Source organism: Carlito syrichta, unplaced genomic scaffold (assembly GCF_000164805.1).
Source record: "Carlito syrichta isolate Samal-C Ts95f unplaced genomic scaffold, Tarsius_syrichta-2.0.1 Scaffold288168, whole genome shotgun sequence".
NCBI classification, from domain to species: Eukaryota; Metazoa; Chordata; class Mammalia; order Primates; family Tarsiidae; genus Carlito; species Carlito syrichta.
Window position 1 is genome coordinate 186,606 of NW_007232264.1, and position 19,947 is coordinate 206,552.

At 44.9% G+C, this 19,947-nt stretch overlaps 1 protein-coding gene across 2 annotated transcripts in view; it reads right to left on the reverse strand.

Moving 5' to 3' along the window:
• The window catches only part of GABBR2 (gamma-aminobutyric acid type B receptor subunit 2), a 280,913-nt gene that overhangs the window by 113,648 nt on the left and 147,318 nt on the right, over window positions 1-19,947 (reverse strand). For both annotated transcript variants that reach the window (XM_021710138.1, XM_008053452.1), the window contains one exon: window positions 7,910-7,970. In XM_021710138.1, the coding sequence (XP_021565813.1) occupies window positions 7,910-7,970 (61 nt within the window). The remainder of the gene's footprint in view (window positions 1-7,909; window positions 7,971-19,947) is intronic.

A 19,947-nucleotide genomic window follows, 5' to 3' on the forward strand; every position in this document is an offset into this window, starting at 1 on the left:
AGCCAGCTGGAAGGTTTTAGGCATATTCAATGCCTTCTGGCTCAACAATTCTGCTCCTGGACACTTGTCCTAAAGAAACTCCCAATTGGGACCATGTATAAGAACACATTATTTGTGAGGGTGGGGAATTGAAGGTGACCTAGGTGTTTGTCACAGAGCCCAGGATGAGAAAGTGGCAGATGTCCCATGCAGAGAGAAGGGATAAGCCATGGGCTAGATGTGCACCCAGGAACATGGAGACATTTTTAGAAACAAAGTGCTGAGTGGGGAAAAACAAGACGAAACAGAAAAAGAGATATAGGCCATTGCACCGATGCACATTCAAAATATACCCACACAAACTATCAAGACACATTTTGCAAGGACACAAAAAAACACAGTGTATGTATTAAATACTTAGAAAGTGCACCTTTCCTTGGGGGAGGTAGGAGTGGGAGGTGAGAATAGGTGAGGGGAATAAAGGATAAGCAGATGAACAAGAGGGGCTTTCACGGAACAATGACAATGGCAGCTCATGAAATGAAGAGTGTGCAGTGTGTCCTTAGGAAGCAAGACGGCACTTTTCTCAAGACATTCCCAAGTGAGGTCAATATGAGTGCTCAGGAGAGAAGGAATCCAACAGTTGATACGGTCCTTCTTTGTGCCAGTCACGAAACTAGGAACATCGCAGTCTCATGTTACTGAATTCTCACAGTCATTCTCAAGGCAAGGAAAACAATCATTTTTTATTTTGTGATTTTTAACTTAAATGAAGGCTCATAGAGATTAAGCTTCATTGCCTGACTGACAATGTTCAGGCACATCTGCTACAAGTCTGCATACTTTTCATGGGAGGGAATGAGTTCCTCATCACTGGTGGCATTCGAGCAGAGGTAATGCTGTGTAGGAGAGTCAGGGTTCTCTTCAACATGGAGAGTCTATGGCTCAACAAAACATGTTTGCTAAATAACGTTGTCTTCTGGGCCACCTTTCTGGGGCTCCCTGAAAGGCAAGTCCTGGATCATGAAGGCTGGGAGGTGTCAAGGCTAGGAACAGGCTCCCAGCTGGAAAGAGACCACATTCATGTGTGCCCTTCTGTTCCTGCTCACCCACAACCCTGCTGGTGTAGCCTATGTCTCCACTCTTTTTTGTGTGTGTGTCGGGGTCTGACTCTGTTGCCCCAGGCTGGAGGGCAGTGGCACTCCCCATAGCCTCGATCTCCTGGGCTCAGGCAATCTTTCCGCCTGTGTCCTGAGTAGCTGGGACTACAGGTGTACAACACCATGCCTGGCTAATTTTTTAACTTTTTGTAGTGATGAGGTCTTACTATGTTGTCCAGACTGGTCTCAAATTCCTGGGCTCAAGCAATCCTCCCACTTTGACCTCCCAAAGTGCTGGGATTACAGGCAATAGCCACCGTGCCCAACCTGTGTAGCCATTCATATCTATATCAAGTTGAGTGGCAGTCTGACGAAATGGCCTTTCTAGACCGGTGGCTTGGTGAAGGGAGCTACAAAGCATACCTTGACAGAGGATAGGGATATTACAGTCAGCTTCAAGACTCTCAAACTAGAGTCAACTAGCTCTGAAAGTTTTCTGGTAGGTTCTGGGAAATTGTCTTCCTGCTTTCATAGGCATTGGCATTGGGCCAGAGAGATTATAAAGTCCTTGGGGGGCAGGGACTGTATCTTATTCAACTCGGCTTCCCCCAGAGGACTTGGTACTGCGCCTGGCAGATGCTCAGGAAATGCGTACTGAATACAACCGTATCTGTTACCCCGAAGACCAAACAGTAATTAATATCTGCAAATGGGAAGGACAAGCCTCCATTTCACTAGGTACATTCTGAATGACAATTATGTCTTTAGAGCGAAGGAAGAACCCTTCCCTTCAAATCAGGTGCCAAAATGTAAAGCACCAAAGTCTGAATGCTTTATGTTGCACAGAAGAAGTGTGAAATTCAAGCACGTGATCGTTCCCTGAGATCCTTACAAATAGGCCTAATGAAGGCGGGGACGGGTGAGTGAGAGCGACAGATGCTGAGTTTTTGCTAAGAAGAGCATAAACAAGGCTCTAATCATGGCTTCACTCAACTTCCTTCCCTGCTGCAAATTCTGAGCCATGTTTAGACTTCACCAGTAACATGGATTCTTTTTTTCTCTTGAGGAGGGAAAAAAAAAAAAAAAGCCAATCCTCTAGCATTCATCCTCATCCACATGTGGTTTAGTGGAAATTAGCGATGGCATGGGGGAAGGGCACAGAATCTGGAGGTTTTGGCCCAAGGTGTGTGCCCAACAGAATGCTGATACCTGCCTTGCCTACTGCCACAGGTGGGTCCCATAGAACAGCCCCTGCCTCAGATAAGGCGAACAGTGCATACGATTTAACTGGGAGGTGACCTGAGGACACACTGAGAGGGCTGTGGGAAACTGAAACAGGGAAGGGACCAGTGCGAGGTGCGTGAATGAATGAGCAGGTTTCTGGGTGGGCAACTGAGACTCAGTTGCACTGGGGAGCTCTGGGAGACGAGTCGAACACAACTTGGAGTTGTCTCATCCGAGGGGAAAGGATGCTGGGATATTTATCCTCTACCTGTCATCCATCATGGACACAGGCTGCTTCCGGAAGCATGGACTCCCTGGAGTGGGCCTGGAGTTGTCGATGTTCTTGGTGAGATACTGGGTGGATGCCCTAGTGACACGGGTGGGCCACTGATGGCATTTGCCATGCCTAACTACCCTCTAGCATGATCCAGGGGAGGTGAGGGCTTTGAGCATCCTGGAAAACTGTGTCAAGGGAGGAAAGATGTGGACGAGGAAGCTGTTCTTAGGGTGCTGAAACCTTCCTCGACTCAAAATGCCTCAGCTTCCAGAGGGACTAAGGTCTGTGCATAATTTTACAACAGTTTTGTCCTAAACAGTTCTAGCACTCTTAAGTTTGTAAAAAAAAAAAAAAAGAGAGAGAGAGAGAAAAGAGTTTCTCCAGCATGGAACAATGGCCACCATTGTTCTCACTCCTACTGTAGAGGCTAACTGCTGTTTGCCAGACATTCTACCTCAAATCAAGTCACTGAAAACCACAAGTAAATGAACATGTTCTTAAATTTCCACAAGCTGTGCAGCTCGAGCATCAAGTTCCAAGGCAGTCCACGCTTCCACTAGCCAATTCTGTAATCATTCATCAGGAGCCAGCCATGACTAAACCTTCCCAGCACTCAACAGTTTACAGAGAACAAGCTCACTGGCCCTTCAGACAGCCCCAGGAGGCAGGCAGGGCTGACATGGCTGTCATACCACTTCCCAGAAGAAATTGAAGCTTAGAAAGATATAGTGACTTGCCCAGGGCCACAAGCGGGAAAGCTTCAGAGCAAGGACTTGAATCTAGGTCTTTTGCATCCAAATTCAGTAAGCTTCTCCTGGGAGTCTACTACACACCAGACACTGTGTTTACCAAGCCTATGGCCCTAGAATCAAAAGGTATAGAAGAACCATGGCTCCCGGCTCTCCCTTTAGTCTCCTGACTATGGTGTGTTTTAGTTTTCCAAGAGGCTAGCAGAGCCTCCTAAGCAATACCTCTTGTACTAGGGATAACAGGGTTTAGAAGGTTCCGGAATTCTCTGCAAATGAGAAGCTGCAAAAGTAACTCATAAGGTCTTTAGAAGGTGGTGCTCTCTTTTAAGGTCCTGTCAGCAGGCATCTGAGGTCGTTTTGGGCAAGCCGAGGAGCAGACCCTGGACGAGAAGCCTCACCCCCAGGGTGGACGAGAGGCTCACTGTTTGTGAGTCAGCTCTGCCAGGAGAACTGCCGCCCCACTGTCCCCTCTAAATAAGAGAGAAGGGCAGGAGTTGAGGGAGAGAGAAGCAGACAGGACACAGAGGGCACGAAGGGCATGGCAGAAAACGACATGCAAAGGACTTTTGCAAGGTAATCGGCATGAGGTAATTTAAGGGCTGGTAACCCCAGAGTCAAGGGTAGATCCATCCTCTGGAAAAATTCCTGGAAGGTTTTGGGATACAAAGTCTAGTCTAGCACCATTTTGAGGGACGGGACCAGCATGAGAAGGGAAGGAATGAACTCAGAGTTCCACAGGATGTCAAACCCGGCCCCAAGTAAATCCTATCCCCTGTCTGAGCCTCAGTTTCCCCTCTGTGAAATTAGATGATAACAAGGAGCCTTGGATGATAGCTACCCAGCTTGACTGGCCTATTCAGTAACTCAGTACCTCTCATCTTGGTAGTCAAGGCAGCAAGAAACCCTTTAAATTTGGAACACTGTAATACTAACACTTTGGGAGGCAGAGGTGAGAGGACTGCTTGACCCCAGGAGTTTGAGACCAGCTTGGGCAACATAGCAGGACCTTGTCTCTACAAAAAAAAATTAGCCAGGCGTGGAGGCACATTCCTGTAGTCCTAGCTACTCGGGAGGCTGAGGCGAAGGATCACCTGAGCTTAGGAGGTCGAGGTGTGGTGAGCTGTGATGGTGCCACTGTGCTCCAGCCTGGTGCAATAGAGTGAGACCCGACTCACAAACATTTTTTTGGAGAATGAACTGTTGTATTGACACACACATGTCTCCTGAATTCTGGAAGCTCATTTCAGTCCTAAAGTAACACAAGATCCCTCTATCAGGTCAAGACATGTAGACATGTAAACAGGAGCACCCAAAGTACCGGGCTGTGACACTCAATGAAAGTTGGACACAAATGCGAGGAAAATGAGGGGGACACACTCAGGTATGCGTGTCCATGTGACCACATAGAGGAGCAAGCTGAGGTCGGGTCCTGGGTCGGTGTATCCCTGGGGGATACTTCTCTACTCCGTGCCTCAGTTTCCCCATTCATACCATGGAGTAGTGGGATGAAATCATAAGCAAGGCCCTGCCCTATATGACATCCTATATATCATAAAGTATGGGGAGCAGCTATTAGGGGTAGGTAGCAGACCAAAAGGCATTCGGGGGTTTCAACACTCCAGGTCAATCTGGAATGCCCAGAAAAGTGTCATAACATTGGCAACGTGTTCATCATAATGGCTACTTATTTGCTAAAGAACAACAACAACAAAAAATTATATATATATATATATTCTATCATTTAGTTTTTCCCACATCTCAAGAAGGTAGGTAGGATTATATTCCTATTTTACAGATGAGGACAACCAAGGCTCAGAGATGTGAAGTCACTTGCCTGATGTTCTATAGCAGGTAGGTGGCCGAAGGTCAGGTGGTCAGACCACAAAACCCAAGCTCTGAACTACTGTTTGCTGTACTGCCTTCCTTATAAATCCAGATATCCCTAAACAGTCACTGGAGTTGGTGTTTAAACTCATCATATGTATATAAAAAAAAAGGCAATGAAATTGGCATGCGCTAGTAGCTGTGATTGGCCAATCCTTATTTTACAAAATACTCTTCTAGAATGATATAATTTGAGAGCTGGGAATGAGACAAGATAATTTAGTTGCAATCACTCAGGAAAAAAAAAAGTAAGTATCTTTGCCAAGATGCTTACTTGGTTCAACCAATGAAGAAGTGAGATTTAACAAATGGGAAAATAATTACGTTTGCCTAAAATTACATCTTTCGTGCACACCAGAGAGCTGACATGCGTTTCAATTACCTGCCACAGAAAGACGGATGGGCAAGTCTACATGACTGCATTATGGAGCTGGTGTGAAGAACATCTCTCCTGATGGATCTGCATCCTGGTGGGATTTGTCTGAATGAATCTGAATACCTCACTTGAATTTCCTGCTTCCCCTGGATGACTCTGGGAACTGATCAACTGAGTGGGCATAGCAGGCTCTGCTCTTGTTTCTGGGTTTTCCAGAAACACCCAGATGCTGAAGAACACTGTATTAATGAATGGTCCATCTAGTGGTTTTGGCTAACAACCCCACTAATGACCATGCTGGTCAGCCTCAAGGAATGCCCAACCCTACTTCTCACAGGCAGCCTGTGGATTTTGACAAGTCACTGTCCCTCTCTGCACCTCTGCTTCCTCCTCATCACACAAGGAACTTGGTGTGGGTGGTTTCTGAGGCACCTCTGAAAGCAGCAGAAATGTTCAACAAATGACCTGGTTTCTTCAAAAAGCAGATGGACTGTAAAAAGTAGGAGGTTATAACAGATTAAAAGAGACTGAAGAGACACTTCAGGCAGATGCAATGGGTGGACCTGGTGTGGATTCGCCAACAAATCAATCCATAAAAACATCTTTGAGAGGATCAGAGGATCAACAGACTGGGAATGAAAAGATACTGGGAAATTGTTAAATGTTTAAGGTGTGATAAGAGTATTGTGGTTATGTTTTAAAACACCCTTATCTAGTAGAAATGTATACTGAAGTATATATAGTTTGAAATGAGATCATGTCTGGGAGCTGCTTTAAAACACTACAGCAAGCCGGGTTCGGTGGCTCAGCCTGTAATCCCGTGCTTTGGGAGGCCAAGGTGAGTGGCTTGCCTGAACCTGAGGGTTCGAGACCCGCCCGGGCAACTTGGTGAGATCTCATCTCTACGATAAATCAAAAATTAGCCGGGCGTGGTAGCGTCTGCCTGTAGTTCCGGCTATTTGGAAGTCTGAGGTGGAAGGATCGCTGGAGCCCAGCAGGTCGAGGCTGCAGTGGCCGGGAGCGGCCACTGCACTCCAGTCTGTGTGACAGAGTGAGACTCCAACTCAAAACAAACAAACAAACAAAAACACTACAGCAAAATGGGAGGATGGGGAAGTAAACATAAAACAAGATTGGCAGAATGTCAATCATGGTTGAAGCTGGATGATGGCTACTTGGGAGTTCCTTATGCTATTCTCTCTTTGGAGTCTACCTGCACTTTTCTATAATCAAAATCAAAAACAGCATGTCATGGTGGCCCACGCCTGTCATCCCAGCTACTCAGGAGGCTGAGGCGGGAGAATTGCTTGAGCCCAGGAGTTCAAGGTTGCAGTGAACTATGACTGTGCCACTGCACTCCAGCCTGGGCAACAATGAGATCCTGTCTTTAAGAAAGAAAGAGCTGAGGTGAGTGGATTGCCTGAGCCCGTGGGTTCGAGACCCGCCTGGGCAGCAAGACCTCATCTCTACAATAAATAAAAAAATCAGCCGGGCGTGGTAGCGCATGCCTGTAATTCCGGTTACTCGGAAGGCTGAGGCGGAAGGATCGCTGGAGCCCAGCGAGTCGAGGCTGCGGTGGCCGGGAGCGGCCACTGCACTCCAGTCTGGGCGACAGAGTGAGACTCCAACTCAAAAAAAAAAAAAAAAAAAAAAAGAAAGAAAAAAAGAAAACCCCAAATAATGCAAGTCTTAGAATGCTAGAACTGACTTAGCCCCCCCACCCATACTTTCAAGAGCCTTTCGGAGTCACATGGGAGGTGGAATAGGTCTGAGAAGTATGACCATCCTTCGGCATTCCTGGGGGACTGGTTCCAGGACCACTTGAGAATTCCAAAATCTGCAGATGATCTCAAGTCCCTGATATAAAAGGTATTTGCATATAAACTACACCCATCCTCCCTCCTGTATACTTGAAATAAACTCTGGATTACTTATAATACTTACTACAATGCAAATTTGATGTTAATAGTTGTTATTCTGTATTGTTTAGGGAATAATGACAAGAAACAAAAAAATTTGTACATGTTTAATACAGATGCAACTGTACTTTTTTCCCCCAGATAGTTTCAATTTCCAGTTGGTTGAATCCACAGATGTGAAACCCACGGATATGGAGGGCTGATGGTAATGCGGTTGAGAAAAAAATATTCAAAATAAGTTGAAACTAATGTTTTCTCAGAGAAGTGTTTTTGTATTGACTCTGCCTTCTTTTATCTGGAACATTATATTTTCATTTCTTTTGATGTATTTTATTGCATAAACACAACATCCCTGAATATAAATGTTATCAACTAGAAAGACTAAGCATCAAAAAGCTTACCTTGAAATTGAGTAAATTTAATGGTCCCCATTCTCTCTCCATTCCGGAACACAACTTGACCCTAAAACCAAAACAAAACAAACAAGAACAAAAGAGAGATGCCACATTAGCCTAAACACTACTGATCTCACTGAAATTCATTAATTGTACACTGTGATGATTAATATTGGAGAAAAAACAGACTCCCATCGAACCACAGATGTAAAATAAAGCTAATTGTTTTTAAATTGGTTGTGACTTTATCTGGCTAATTGGAGTAGCACAAAATCAATAATGGAACGAACACATGTGAATTAAAGTCGAGATAAGCATCATTATTATCATTATGACTATTTATTAAACACCCATGTTCTATTAAATGAGGACAAGGTCTTTCAGGGTGCTGGAAAGAGGTGAGGGCCTGGGGGCCTGGCTCTGGCTCTGCTCCCGTGCCACACCCTCAAAGATGTGGGGGTTTTGCTGAGATTGTTTGGCTTAAGGACCAGAAGGGTGATAGAGATCTGTCAGTATTTCTTGCTAAGAACAATGTTTTTGTAAGTTTTTCTTGAATGGTGACGTCAGCCCCAATTATAACTGGGCTATGGTGCAGCACAAAATTAAGCTTATTGAGCCGGAGAGACCTGACTAGTGTCACAGGCAGCTGAGTGGCCCTCATTAGGGAACCTGGGGGCTAAAGACAGCATCATCTGCATCTGTCTTGCTGTTTTCCAAATGCCAAATAAGCCAGGAATTCAAAGAGGGAATGTCATCTCTTCTTGCCAATTTGTGGCTCACCTAAAATTCTGCAACCACGCAAGGAAATTGACACGCGCTATATCACTGAATCTTTATGACAAATTTCAGTGGTGAGGGGGTGGCCCCCATTTTACAAATCAATTAACTGAGATTGAGAGGTTATGCGCAGAGTCATTGTAAGTGAGGCTGCTGGGACTCAAATTCAAGTCTGATTTCAATGTTCATGCTATTTTACATGCTATTTAGAGCATGTTGCTTCTGATCCTGAAATAAATTCCTTCCTGTCTTCCCATCATCGTGAAATTAGGAAAATAAATTGTTTTAAAGGTGATCTGATTTTCTCTCACAGTTATGCTGTTGAGTCATCATGCAATAGTACAGGCAAGACTCTGGATCCCACTTAAGTCTTGGGGTAAAACCCCAGGAAGCTTCTTCCCTCAGGTAAAAGCCCAAAGACTGTGGCTTTCAGAACAAAGAGGATCACTCAACTCGTTGTCAGAATGAGGAACACCTTCCAAGGCCACTTTGACACCTATTTGAAATATCGAAGACAGCTGTGAGTAGTATCAGTTTGAAACTAACGCCCACCGAATTCTATATTCAGGTGGCAGTAAGCAACTCCCTGGAGTGTGAAAACACTTCAGCGCAAGGTGAGACAGGAGCTGTGATTTTATTTCTAGGGATGATTGAAAATCACATCACACCTCCCAAAAGGATCACTTTTATGTAAATGGACCACTTTGCCTGGGTGGGAAAGACAAAAACATTGTTTGTCTGCAAGGAGAAACTTGTTTGGTTGGACAAAAGTGGACATCTAATTTACCAATCTCCTGCCAATCTTCAAAAATTCCAGAGACTTCTAGATTTTAAAAGTGGAAAGATTTTGCAGAATTTGTATTAGTTAAATTACAAAGTGCATGGAACAGTATTCAGAGCTTGGATGGAATGACACTGGAATGAAGTATGGGGTGGGGGTGAGAAGACCCTTCCTTTACTTTTTAAATAAAACTGATTAGTCCGTCTTTGAAGTAAGATCTTTCATATTTTATTTTACTAGCAATCACTATTTTTACTAACAGTAACTCCTCCCATCTCCTTCATTTCTCACGTGGTGCAGGGGAAAGAGTCTCACAATATCTGAGTCTCACAGTCTCTTCTCAGGCAAATTCCTGAACACCTCTGAACTGTGGACCTAGCACAGATCCTGGTATATAACAGGCACTCAGTAAAAGGCAGTAGTAGTTTTAATTTAAACTTTTATTTACGTTTTTATTTTAATAGCAGAGAGCGGAAATAAAAAGATTTTAGCACCAGAGAGCTTTCCAACTCTTGGAAAAAGAGTTTCAACTCTCATGTGATTCCAGCTGGCAAAAGGGTAAACCACCAGGCCCCTATCCAAGGCACCCAAACCGCACGAGCCACTGTGTGTTGTCTAGGTAAATCAGAGAAAGCAGAGTTTCTGTGACTAAGGGAAGCAGGTACTGATGGAAACACAGATGAGTACCCGGCTATGCTGAGGGTCAGCCCCAGAGATGAGGCCACAAAGCTCCTTGAAGCCCCCCTCTGAGGAACAAGCATCTTTCCTGAAGGTGTTACCATGGCACCTATTGGGTTTGACCTATGGAGCCAACCCTACTATCTTGACTATTGCTGACCGGATGGGGGACTCCTGAACCAGCCAAGGCAACCTTGATAGGACAGGACATGAGGAAGGCCACAGGCCAATCAGATGATTTTCAAGAATGCCACACAGTAAGTATGCCCATTTCAAAAGGTGGCCAACTCAAACAGCATTCCACAAATATTCATCTACCATGTGCCAAATACTCTTCTGGGTACTGATTCCTGCTCTTGGACAGCTTTATATTTGATTAGTAGAGACAGACAAAACAAGTACACCAATAAATGACTAAGAGATTTCAGTGGTGAGTGCAGTGAGGGAGATAAAAAGGGCAGCTGGGAGAGGAAGCTCACTTAACTGGGTAGTCAGGGAAGACTCTGCCGAAGAGGTGGCAGGAGAGCTGAGACCTATCTGGCATGGAGGAGACATTCAAGCCAGAGGGTGGAGCCAGGGCACAGGCCCTAAGGTGGAGAGGAGCTTGGAAGGTTTAAGAAACAGAAAGTTCCAGTGTGGAGCAGGGCGGGGCTGGGGAGTGGCAGACAGATAGGATGCAGGGGCCAAGTCACATCTGACCTGGAGACCATGATGAAGGGTCTCGAGGTGATTCTAAGTGCAATGGACAGCCACCGGGGTGGGGAGGTTAATTAAGCAAAGCAGCCCTGTGATGCTATTTAAGATGCGAGAAGATAACTCTGGCTGTTGGATAGAGAATGGATGTTAGTGAGGCAAATATGGGAGCAGAGACCTGTTTGGAGACTCTGGTGGCCAATAATCCAGGGGTGAGAGGACGGTGGCCTTGGGCAGGGTGATAGCCAGACTCTCTTTCTCACCAGCTCAGAGTGCATGGCAAATGTGGCTGAGCACTGTGCACTGAGCAGCACCACTCTGCTATTCTACCCCTATCTATTATCCTGGGTAGTGGGCGCTGCTGGGTGGCCTTGGGCAGGGTGATAGCCAGACTCTCTTTCTCACCAGCTCAGAGTGCATGGCAAATGTGGCTGAGCACTGTGCACTGAGCAGCACCACTTTGCTATTCTACCCCTATCTATTATCCTAGGTAGTGTCCAGATGGAGGGAGGTCCTCCTCTCCCCAGACATCTCGGTTGCTGAGAAGCGCTGTGCCCAATGAGAGCTACGTCCATTACGGTTATGCCCCTCCCAGGGCAGCCCACATCTAATGGTCCATGCAGAGTACATAGCTCTAGCCCTGGTGCCTCAGTTCTGGACTACTGAGAAGGATCAGGGATCCAGAGGTCCCGTGGGATTGGCTGCATCACATTTCGACTTGTCCCCCTGCCCAATCTTACTTGGCTTCTTTCTTCCCTTCCAGCTTTTGTTCCTGAGAACATTCCCAGATAAACTTCCTGTATGCAAATCTGTGTCTCAGAGACTATTTCCTGGGTAACCCAATCTCAGGTACTCGTCATCCAAGGTCACTGGGGCTGCTCTTTCTTGCCATTTGAAGGAGCCTGAGAGATAAGGTGGGTGGGAGCAGAAAAGTCAATGGATCCTGAGTGAGGCATGCACAGCCACTAGGCTTTCAGGGTCATGGTGGCCTGTTGCAGCCAGGGAACCAGGCCGGCTTCGGTTTCTAATACCCAGTTTGAGGAGAGATTTTTTTTTGGTTTCTCTCCCACAAGGGTGGTTCTTCTCCCCAGACATGCAGTCTTTACACATAGATAAATGCCGTGACTCTCCAAAAGCGTTTGTCCTGTGCTGTACCTGAGAATCACCACATTCATTTGAGAACAATCCCTGTGGTGAATTAATGGAGGCAATGGAGTTTGGTAACTGGCTGGGGTGACGGCTGATCTCTATCTAGGGTCTCACAGTTCACACTCACTCTTCTATAGTCTAATCTTTATTGCAGGGGCTGAAAGTCCAGAAACCACATTTCCCAGGATCCCCTATCAGCTCGTTTCTGTTTTGGGTTTGCTAATGAGAAGCATTCATGGGTGATGAGGAAGTATGCAGAAGGGAGAAGTTTCTTTTTTTCTTTTCTGCTCTCATTGCAGCAGTCGGAGCTATGAGTGACCTCAGATGTCTGTGAGGCCCGGCAGCTCCTGGTTCCTGCACTGCTTGTGTGGGGGCCTCTGGCTACCTGTGCAGTGGCTAGAAGTGAGGGTCCCAAAAGCAGCAGAAACAGTAGCAGCAGCAGCTCAGAACGCTTGGGACTTACATCTGTTATTTTATCAGTATCCCAATCTGCTCTGTGGTCATTTTTAAATAAATTTCTCAGAAGATAGAATCCATTATCAATCAGCATCCAGTCAAGAAAACAGAAACTACTTCAGGTATTTCTGAGGCAAAGGGTAACACCATTTCCCTTTTTGTTCTTTCAGTCCAAGAGGCATGGCAATTTTCTGTTAAAATGCATCTGTGCAACAACATCTACTTGTTTTGTTCTACCAGCCCTTCCAACTAAGTTGTAACCGGTTCCCTGTATTAAATCTCCTTCTGAAACACCTCAAGTGGTTTCTATTTTCTTGACTGGATGCTGATTGATAATGGATTCTAACTTCTGAGGAGTTTTTAAGAATGACCACAGAACTGATTTGGAATACAAATAAAATAATGGAGGTAAAACTCCAAGTGGATAATTTATAAGGGCTTTTTTCCTCCCCCTGAAAGAGATGTTGCTAAAGCCAAAGAAAGCAGTCTGTTTCAGAAAAGTCAACCCCAGCTAACTGATCAGGCTTAATTGGGAACAATAAAGCTACATTTTTTTCTTTGGAGAAACTGTCAGAATGTAGAGGATAACATGTGAACAGTTTCAGTAGTGGCCAGTGAGAGTCAGTATGGTCATCCCTGTGAGTTTGGACAGTCATTGAGTGCTTCTGAGTATCAAGTCTTCTACTTGAAAAATAGTAAGAATAATACCTACTTCTCAGGACTGTTTCTGAGAATGAAAGAAGAAAATTATGAAATGAAAATAGCTCAGGGTTGGTACATGATAAAGGGTAACTCTTATCATAATCCCTCCAGTAAATATGAGTTTGCAAAACCAGCTGATGTCAGTTCAGAATCCTCAGAAAAGTCAGGGAGCAGTAAAATGGACACCAAGGATTCCAGAAGCCAGTAGGTTTCAATAGCCCTCTCTTAGAAAAATTAATTCTCTGTTTTCATTTTTCTTTCTTCTTCTTCTTCTGTTTTTTTTTTTGGGAGACAGAGTCTTTCTCTGTCACCAAGGCTGAAGTGCAGTAGTGTGATCATAGCTCACTGCAGCCTTGAATTTCTGGGCTCAAGCAATCTTTCCACATCAGCCTCTGGAGTAACTGGGACTACAGTTGTGTGCCACCACACTTGGCTAATTTTTTTAAAGTTATTTTTTGTAGAGACAGGGTCTCACTATGTTGCTCAGGCTGGTCTTGAGCTCCTTGCCTCAAGAGATTCTTTTCCCTCAGCCTCCCAATGCATTGGTATTATAAGTATGAGCCATGACACAGACACTCATTTTTTATTTTTGATGTTTCACTACTAAGCATGAGTGGAATTCACACCAATAAGTTTATTAGACTTTTGGGCCAAGCCCTGAATTGGGCCTTTAAAAAAAAAACAACTTGTCATTAATTTTAGAGTGGAGGGCAGGAATGCCCTCCCTGGGATCTGGTGTAGGGTAAGGGAGGCAAGCAGGTTGAAGCTTTGATGCTTCTGCAAGGTTTCCAGGAAATGCTGGGGCTGGAGCTGGAAATTAGAGTGAAGATGCGTTTGGCTTAGCTTAGCAGCCTGGAGTCCTGTGCCCATTGGGGAACATGGTCTCTGCAGATCACGGTGCATTTAGGGAAGAATTCTCTTCCTTAATATGACTCTGGACTTCACTCTTGTCTCTGGCCTGTCACATCTGCCTTTGGGAGGTGTGAACAGGCATCCTCATCTAAGTGTTTGATTTGTGCTTTGGGGAAAAAGATCTGCCCTGACACATCACCCTGGAGGGAAAATCTCTAAGTAAAAGGAAGCTGAATGGTGTTGGGGCTTGGCAACCAAAAAGAAGGCCTTGGAAGCCGCCTCAGAGGCAGAAGTTCTTCTCTAATCTTCTCCTGTCCTTCTGTCCCTTGGTCCCATTCTTTCCCCAGGGCTAGCTATGGAAACTAGAACCCCTCTTCCCTGAGGTAGGTCATAGAAATCAAAGCCCCCTTACCCCCAAACCAGCCATAAAACCTAAAAATATTACACCAACGTTCTCTACACTTTCTGTGTAAAAACTGCCCATAAAGAAATGATCTGACCCACCTTATTTGACTGTAGGTCAAAAGACCCCCATTCCAGAGAGAGTCCTGCCCTATGCCCAGACAGAATGCATGCTTAGAGAGACCAAGGAGAATCTAGGCAGATAGGCCTTGCTAGGTTTCCCCACTCAGTCTACTAGCATTAGATCATACCCTTTTTGTCCAATCATATTTCCACATGGCTGTTTATACTTTGTTGAATCTAAGCATGAAAATGGACAATTTCCCCTGTACCTCTGGGTCTTCATTCGGAAGGCTCTCGTATATACACATTAAACAAATATGTACACCTTTTTTCTGTTCATCTGTCTTTTGTGAGTTGATTTTTCAGTGAATACTCAGAGGGCCAAGAGGAAAGCGCTCCTCTTGTCTCTACACTGGCCACGGGGGACCCTGGTCAGCTCTGCTGCAGGGGGCAGCACACTGTTGTCCATGTGGATGATCCAAGCTCATCTTGTGTCATTCTGCTGCTAGGGCTCCTCCCAGGACAGCACTGGTCTGGTCTCATAGGAATGATGCAGACTTGAAGAACACATTGGGGTTAGATTGCTGCTCAGGTGTTCCATAAAGAGAAGAGAACTGCATCATGCAGGCTTGAAGGAGAAGGTGCCCTCTGTTTCCACAGGGACAGCATGACTTAAAAGACAGAGAAAGATAAAATAATTGGGTACATCCACCCACATGTTCTGCAAAGATTAAAAAAAATTTTTTTTTCTGTATATTCCCTTGGTCTATAGAAGAGGCCATATTTTGCATACTATTTAAAATACTCTCTTGCCCTGACAATTCTTTTGATAGGCCCAAGTGTTCAGGGATGTTTGAGCAGCAGGGAACAGAGAGAAGGGGCTGAAAGGGAGGTGTGGTCTGCCCTGTTGCCAGCCTTCTGCGGACAAGGGATGCAGAAGCATCCTTCTCAGGGACACAGCTGGATGGTCCAAGGAGTCTAAGCACATGGTGTCCTACGGCAGGGCTGGGTGCCATGCAGAGGAGTGGGGACCCAGAGGAGACGGCTGACCTCCAGGAGGGTAGACCAACTCCCTTTTTTCTCTTCCAGGTATTATAATACAAGTATCAGGCTTTTTTAGAATAACAAAATATCAGACATGAATGGATGTCTAAGAAACAGAGGACTTGTGGAGTGTATTGTGATACCGACATATGGAGTGTTATGGTATATGCATTCAATCAGCATGTCCTGATGGGTCCCTGTAATGTGCCTGGTAAAATCAACATGGTCCTAGATCATATGGAGCTTACAGTCTGGTGGGACAGATAGACATTAAGCATCAAACCCATGGCTAAAAAGAGAATTATACATTATAATTGATGAGATGAAGCAAAAGAACAAGGTGCAAAGAGAGAAAACTACAAGAAGAACCTAATTTAGACTGGAAACCAAGGAGGGCCTTTCCGGGGAGGTGGCATCCGCACTGAGACCTGAAGGAATGAACTGAGCTAAGAGCAAATGGGAAGAACATCCTGGGAAAAGAGAACTGCACGTGCAAAGGTCCTGAAGCAGGAAAGGGAGAGAGAAATTGGAGGACGTGAAATAAGGCCAGTGAAACTATAAGCGGTGATGGAGGAGGAACTGAGCAAGGAATGTGATTGGGAAAGTGGACAGGTGCAAGGTCATGCAGAACCTTACTGGTCACGTCTAGAATGCCGGGCTTCATTTTTAATGCAAGGGGAGACACTGAAGGGTTTTAATCAGGAGGTGACTTGACCTAAGTCATACAGACTTGAACATTATATTATAAAAGCTGCAAAAGATTGAAAGAAGTGATACTCTTTTGCAGTGGTGCAACCATAGCTCAATGTAATCCTAAACTCCTGGGCTCATGTGATCCTCCTGCTTCAGCCTCCCGAGTAGCTAGGACTAAAAGCACATACCACCACCTTCAGCTAATTTTTAAAATTTAATTTAATTAACTAATTTTTTTGTAGAGATAAAGTCTCACTATGTTACCCAGGCTGGCCTCGAATTCCTGGTCTCCCACTGGCCTCTCAAAGTGTGGGATTATAGACATGAGTCACCATGCCGGGCCAAAAGTGATATTCTGATTGTGCCAGACACTGGGTAGCTGTTCACCAGATTAATTTCATTTTTCTCCTGGACACATGGCTAGACTACTAGACTATGTTTTCCAGTCTCCCTGATGGTTATGTGACAGCATTAGCCAATGGAATGTGTGTAGAACCGACATATGGTATTCTAGGTCTGGGCCATGAAAGCTTCTTACAAGATCCCTCATACTTCCTGGCTTCCCCATTCTGCCAACCAGATCCATTGTACGTAACAGAGAACCTTGAGGCCTGAGGAACAGTGGGCACATGAGACAGAGGAGCCTGGCTTCGTGCTGTCTACCAACCAGAAGCACTCACTTTGGACTTTACACGAGACAGAAATACATTTTCACTATGTTAATCCACTAAGATTTCGAGATAACTTTGTTATAGCAGCTAGTGCTATTTATCTTAATTAATATAATAATAAGTAATGAAAATTTTAAAAAGCAGGTTAAAAATTATATATACAGTATCTTCACAATTAAATAAAAATTACTACCACAAAGTAAAAATGTTAACACTGGTTGATCTTGGGTTTGAGTGATTATGATTTTTCCTTCTTTTTACTTTTTAATACTTTTCCAATATTCTATAATGAGTGGGTGCTATTTTAATAACAAGAAAACTTTTCTAAAAACTTTTTCTTTGAAAAGATCTTATAAGGAGGCACGTTTTACAGACAAAAATAGCAACATCATCACCAACAAAATAATACTTCCTCTTGAAATAGATTAACTTTTACTGACAGCGAGTTTTCCTGAATAAGAGCCAGAGATCTGTGCAAACATAAGCACATTCCCCCTCAAATTCAAATAATGAAAAGAACAATGAACAAGGAATCAGGAGGCACAGATTCAGAGCTGAACTCAGCCATTGTCTCAGAAGGGAACCCGGGGCAAGTCCCTACTAATTTCTGCCCTCAGGTTTCCCTCTGCAAAACATCTGCTGAGATAATTTTTAATAATTACTTTTAGCTTTGCTGAAACATTTGTGTATGTTACTTAATATTTTTCCCCCTGGGGTGCTCTTTTATTAATAAATTCTCCATGACAGTCTCACAATGAGATGTATGTATTATTATCTCCATTTTACAGATGAGGAAACTGAGGGGTTGAGAGGACAGGAATTTGCTTAGGGCCACATAACATGCAGATAGTAGAACCAGGACTCATGCCAGACGCATTCACTTCAAGCTCATGCTTCTAACACCATGCTATTCTGCCTCGCCTTTGCAAAAGTCAGTCATTGATCAGAAAATGAACTCTTTGCAGGGGGCTAGAGTGGCCCCAAGCAACCCTGGGCTGGAGGATGGTATGGGGGAGGGGAGGGGGTGGCAGGTAAGCAGGGTAAGGAGAGGAGGAGGGAAGATGGGTAGTCAGGGATGTGTTAGGAAATGTTTAACAACTGGCTCTTTGGAGGGTGGAAAAGAGCTGTGCTCTGTTTGCTAATTTCCATGGTGTAAATACACCCACTGTGGTGGATTTCAAGCTATCAACGATTTAACAGCTGGCTCACAAATTCCTGATAATTTAACAACTGGCTCTCAGCTTTCTCTGAAGCCTGCAGGAGCTGGCTCCAGCACACCGGTAACCAAGCCAGTCCTCTCTGCCTTCCATATTAGGAACAGGAGTGCAAAGTGCCCAGTTTTTACCTGCACAGGAAGGGGGTGAGAATCTCTTCTCAGAAGTGAGGGAGGCGGCTTCAAATGAGAGTGAGCAGCTGGGAGAAGGGCTTGTGCTAGCAGCTGTTTATCTGTTGTTGCCCAGCTCCCACACCTCCCTTTTCTACTCCTCTCTGTGAGGCAGGGACCACATCTCCTTCTGCCAACAGGAGCCTCGGAGGGAGACTGGAAGAGCAGCAAAGGGGAGAAGGACTCAGAAAGCCCTATCAGGGTGCTGCTTCCATCTTCTGCCCTGTGACACCCCAAGAGGGGCCCGCAGGATTTGGGCAGTGCCCCACCTCAGGTGCCTACACACTAGCTGTGTGGGGGTTTCTCTGAGCTCCCAGGTTCTGGAAAGCTCACCTCTGCCCTTACCTCCTTCTAGCCTAGGGGTGGTGACTGTTTTTCAGCAGGGATCTCTGGACTGCCTCAGTATTTTTCTTATACTCCTTTCTTCTTTCATCAGCTATTAAACAATTCCCTGTATTAAATCCTCTCTGTTTGAAATGCCTAGTGTGGCTTCTGGTTTTCTGATTGGAGCCCTGTCTTTCTGTCAACCATGTGGTCCCTACTGGGACTCAGTCCTCCAAGCACAAGTCTCATATATCAGTCCCCAATTAACTTGGCCTCTCCTATTCGGTCTTCTTTGGTGCTAGGACTGCCACAGCCTGTCCTGCCCTGACCTCAGGGGTGCCTTTGGTTTCTTCCTCCACACCCTGAGGTAGTTACTCAGGAGGCTGAGGTGAGAGGATCACTTGAGCCCAATAGTTCAAGCCATAACCTCTTCACTATACTCTAGCCTGGGTGACAGAGGGGGCACTGTTTCTGAAAAAAAAAGAAAAGAAAAAAAAATGGAACCACACTAAGATACCACCTAACTCCAGTCAGGATGGCCATCATCAATAACTCAAAAAACAACAGATGCTGGAGAGGATGTGGGGAAAAGGGAACACTTCTACACTGTTGGTGGGAGTGTAGACTAGCACAACCTTTGTGGAAAACACTGTGACGATTTCTAAAAGGTCTAAAAATTAACCTTCCATATGACCCCGCAACCTCCTTCTAGAAATACATCTGGAGGAACTCAAATCACTCTATGAAAAAGATACCTGCACAGTATGTTTATTGCAGCATTATTCACAATAGCAAAAACATGGAAACAACTCTACTGCCCATTGAAAGTAGACTGGATAAAAAAAGTGTACATTTACATGATGAAATATAATGCAGCCATAAAGAAGAACAAAATTATGCACTTTGAAACAACTTGGATGGAATTAGAGTCTATAATACTCAGTGATTTATCACAGAAACAAAGATCTGCATGCTATATGTACTTACTCATAAGCGGACCCTGAACATTTATCATAATACTTTAAGAAAGGGATTGGCAGTAGTGAGACACTACCGGGGGAGGGGGGCATGTAACATCAATAAGAGTACCAAACTTTACCTGTACGATGACCACTGATGTACCTAACCCTGAATTGTACCCCACATCTTTAAAATTAAATTAAATTTTAAAAACGCAAAAAAAAAAAAAAAAAGGAAGGGGCTGGAATCAAGGGGCTTAGAGACAGCCCAGGAGTGAGAGGTGAGGAAAGCAGAGAAGAATGGCTCTGGCTTTCTGGCTCGGGCAGACAGATGCCTGCACAGTCAGCAGACGGGAGCTGGCTGGATCAGTGGGTGGTGCCTTTGCCCAGGTTTCTGGGTAGGCGGCTGAGACAAG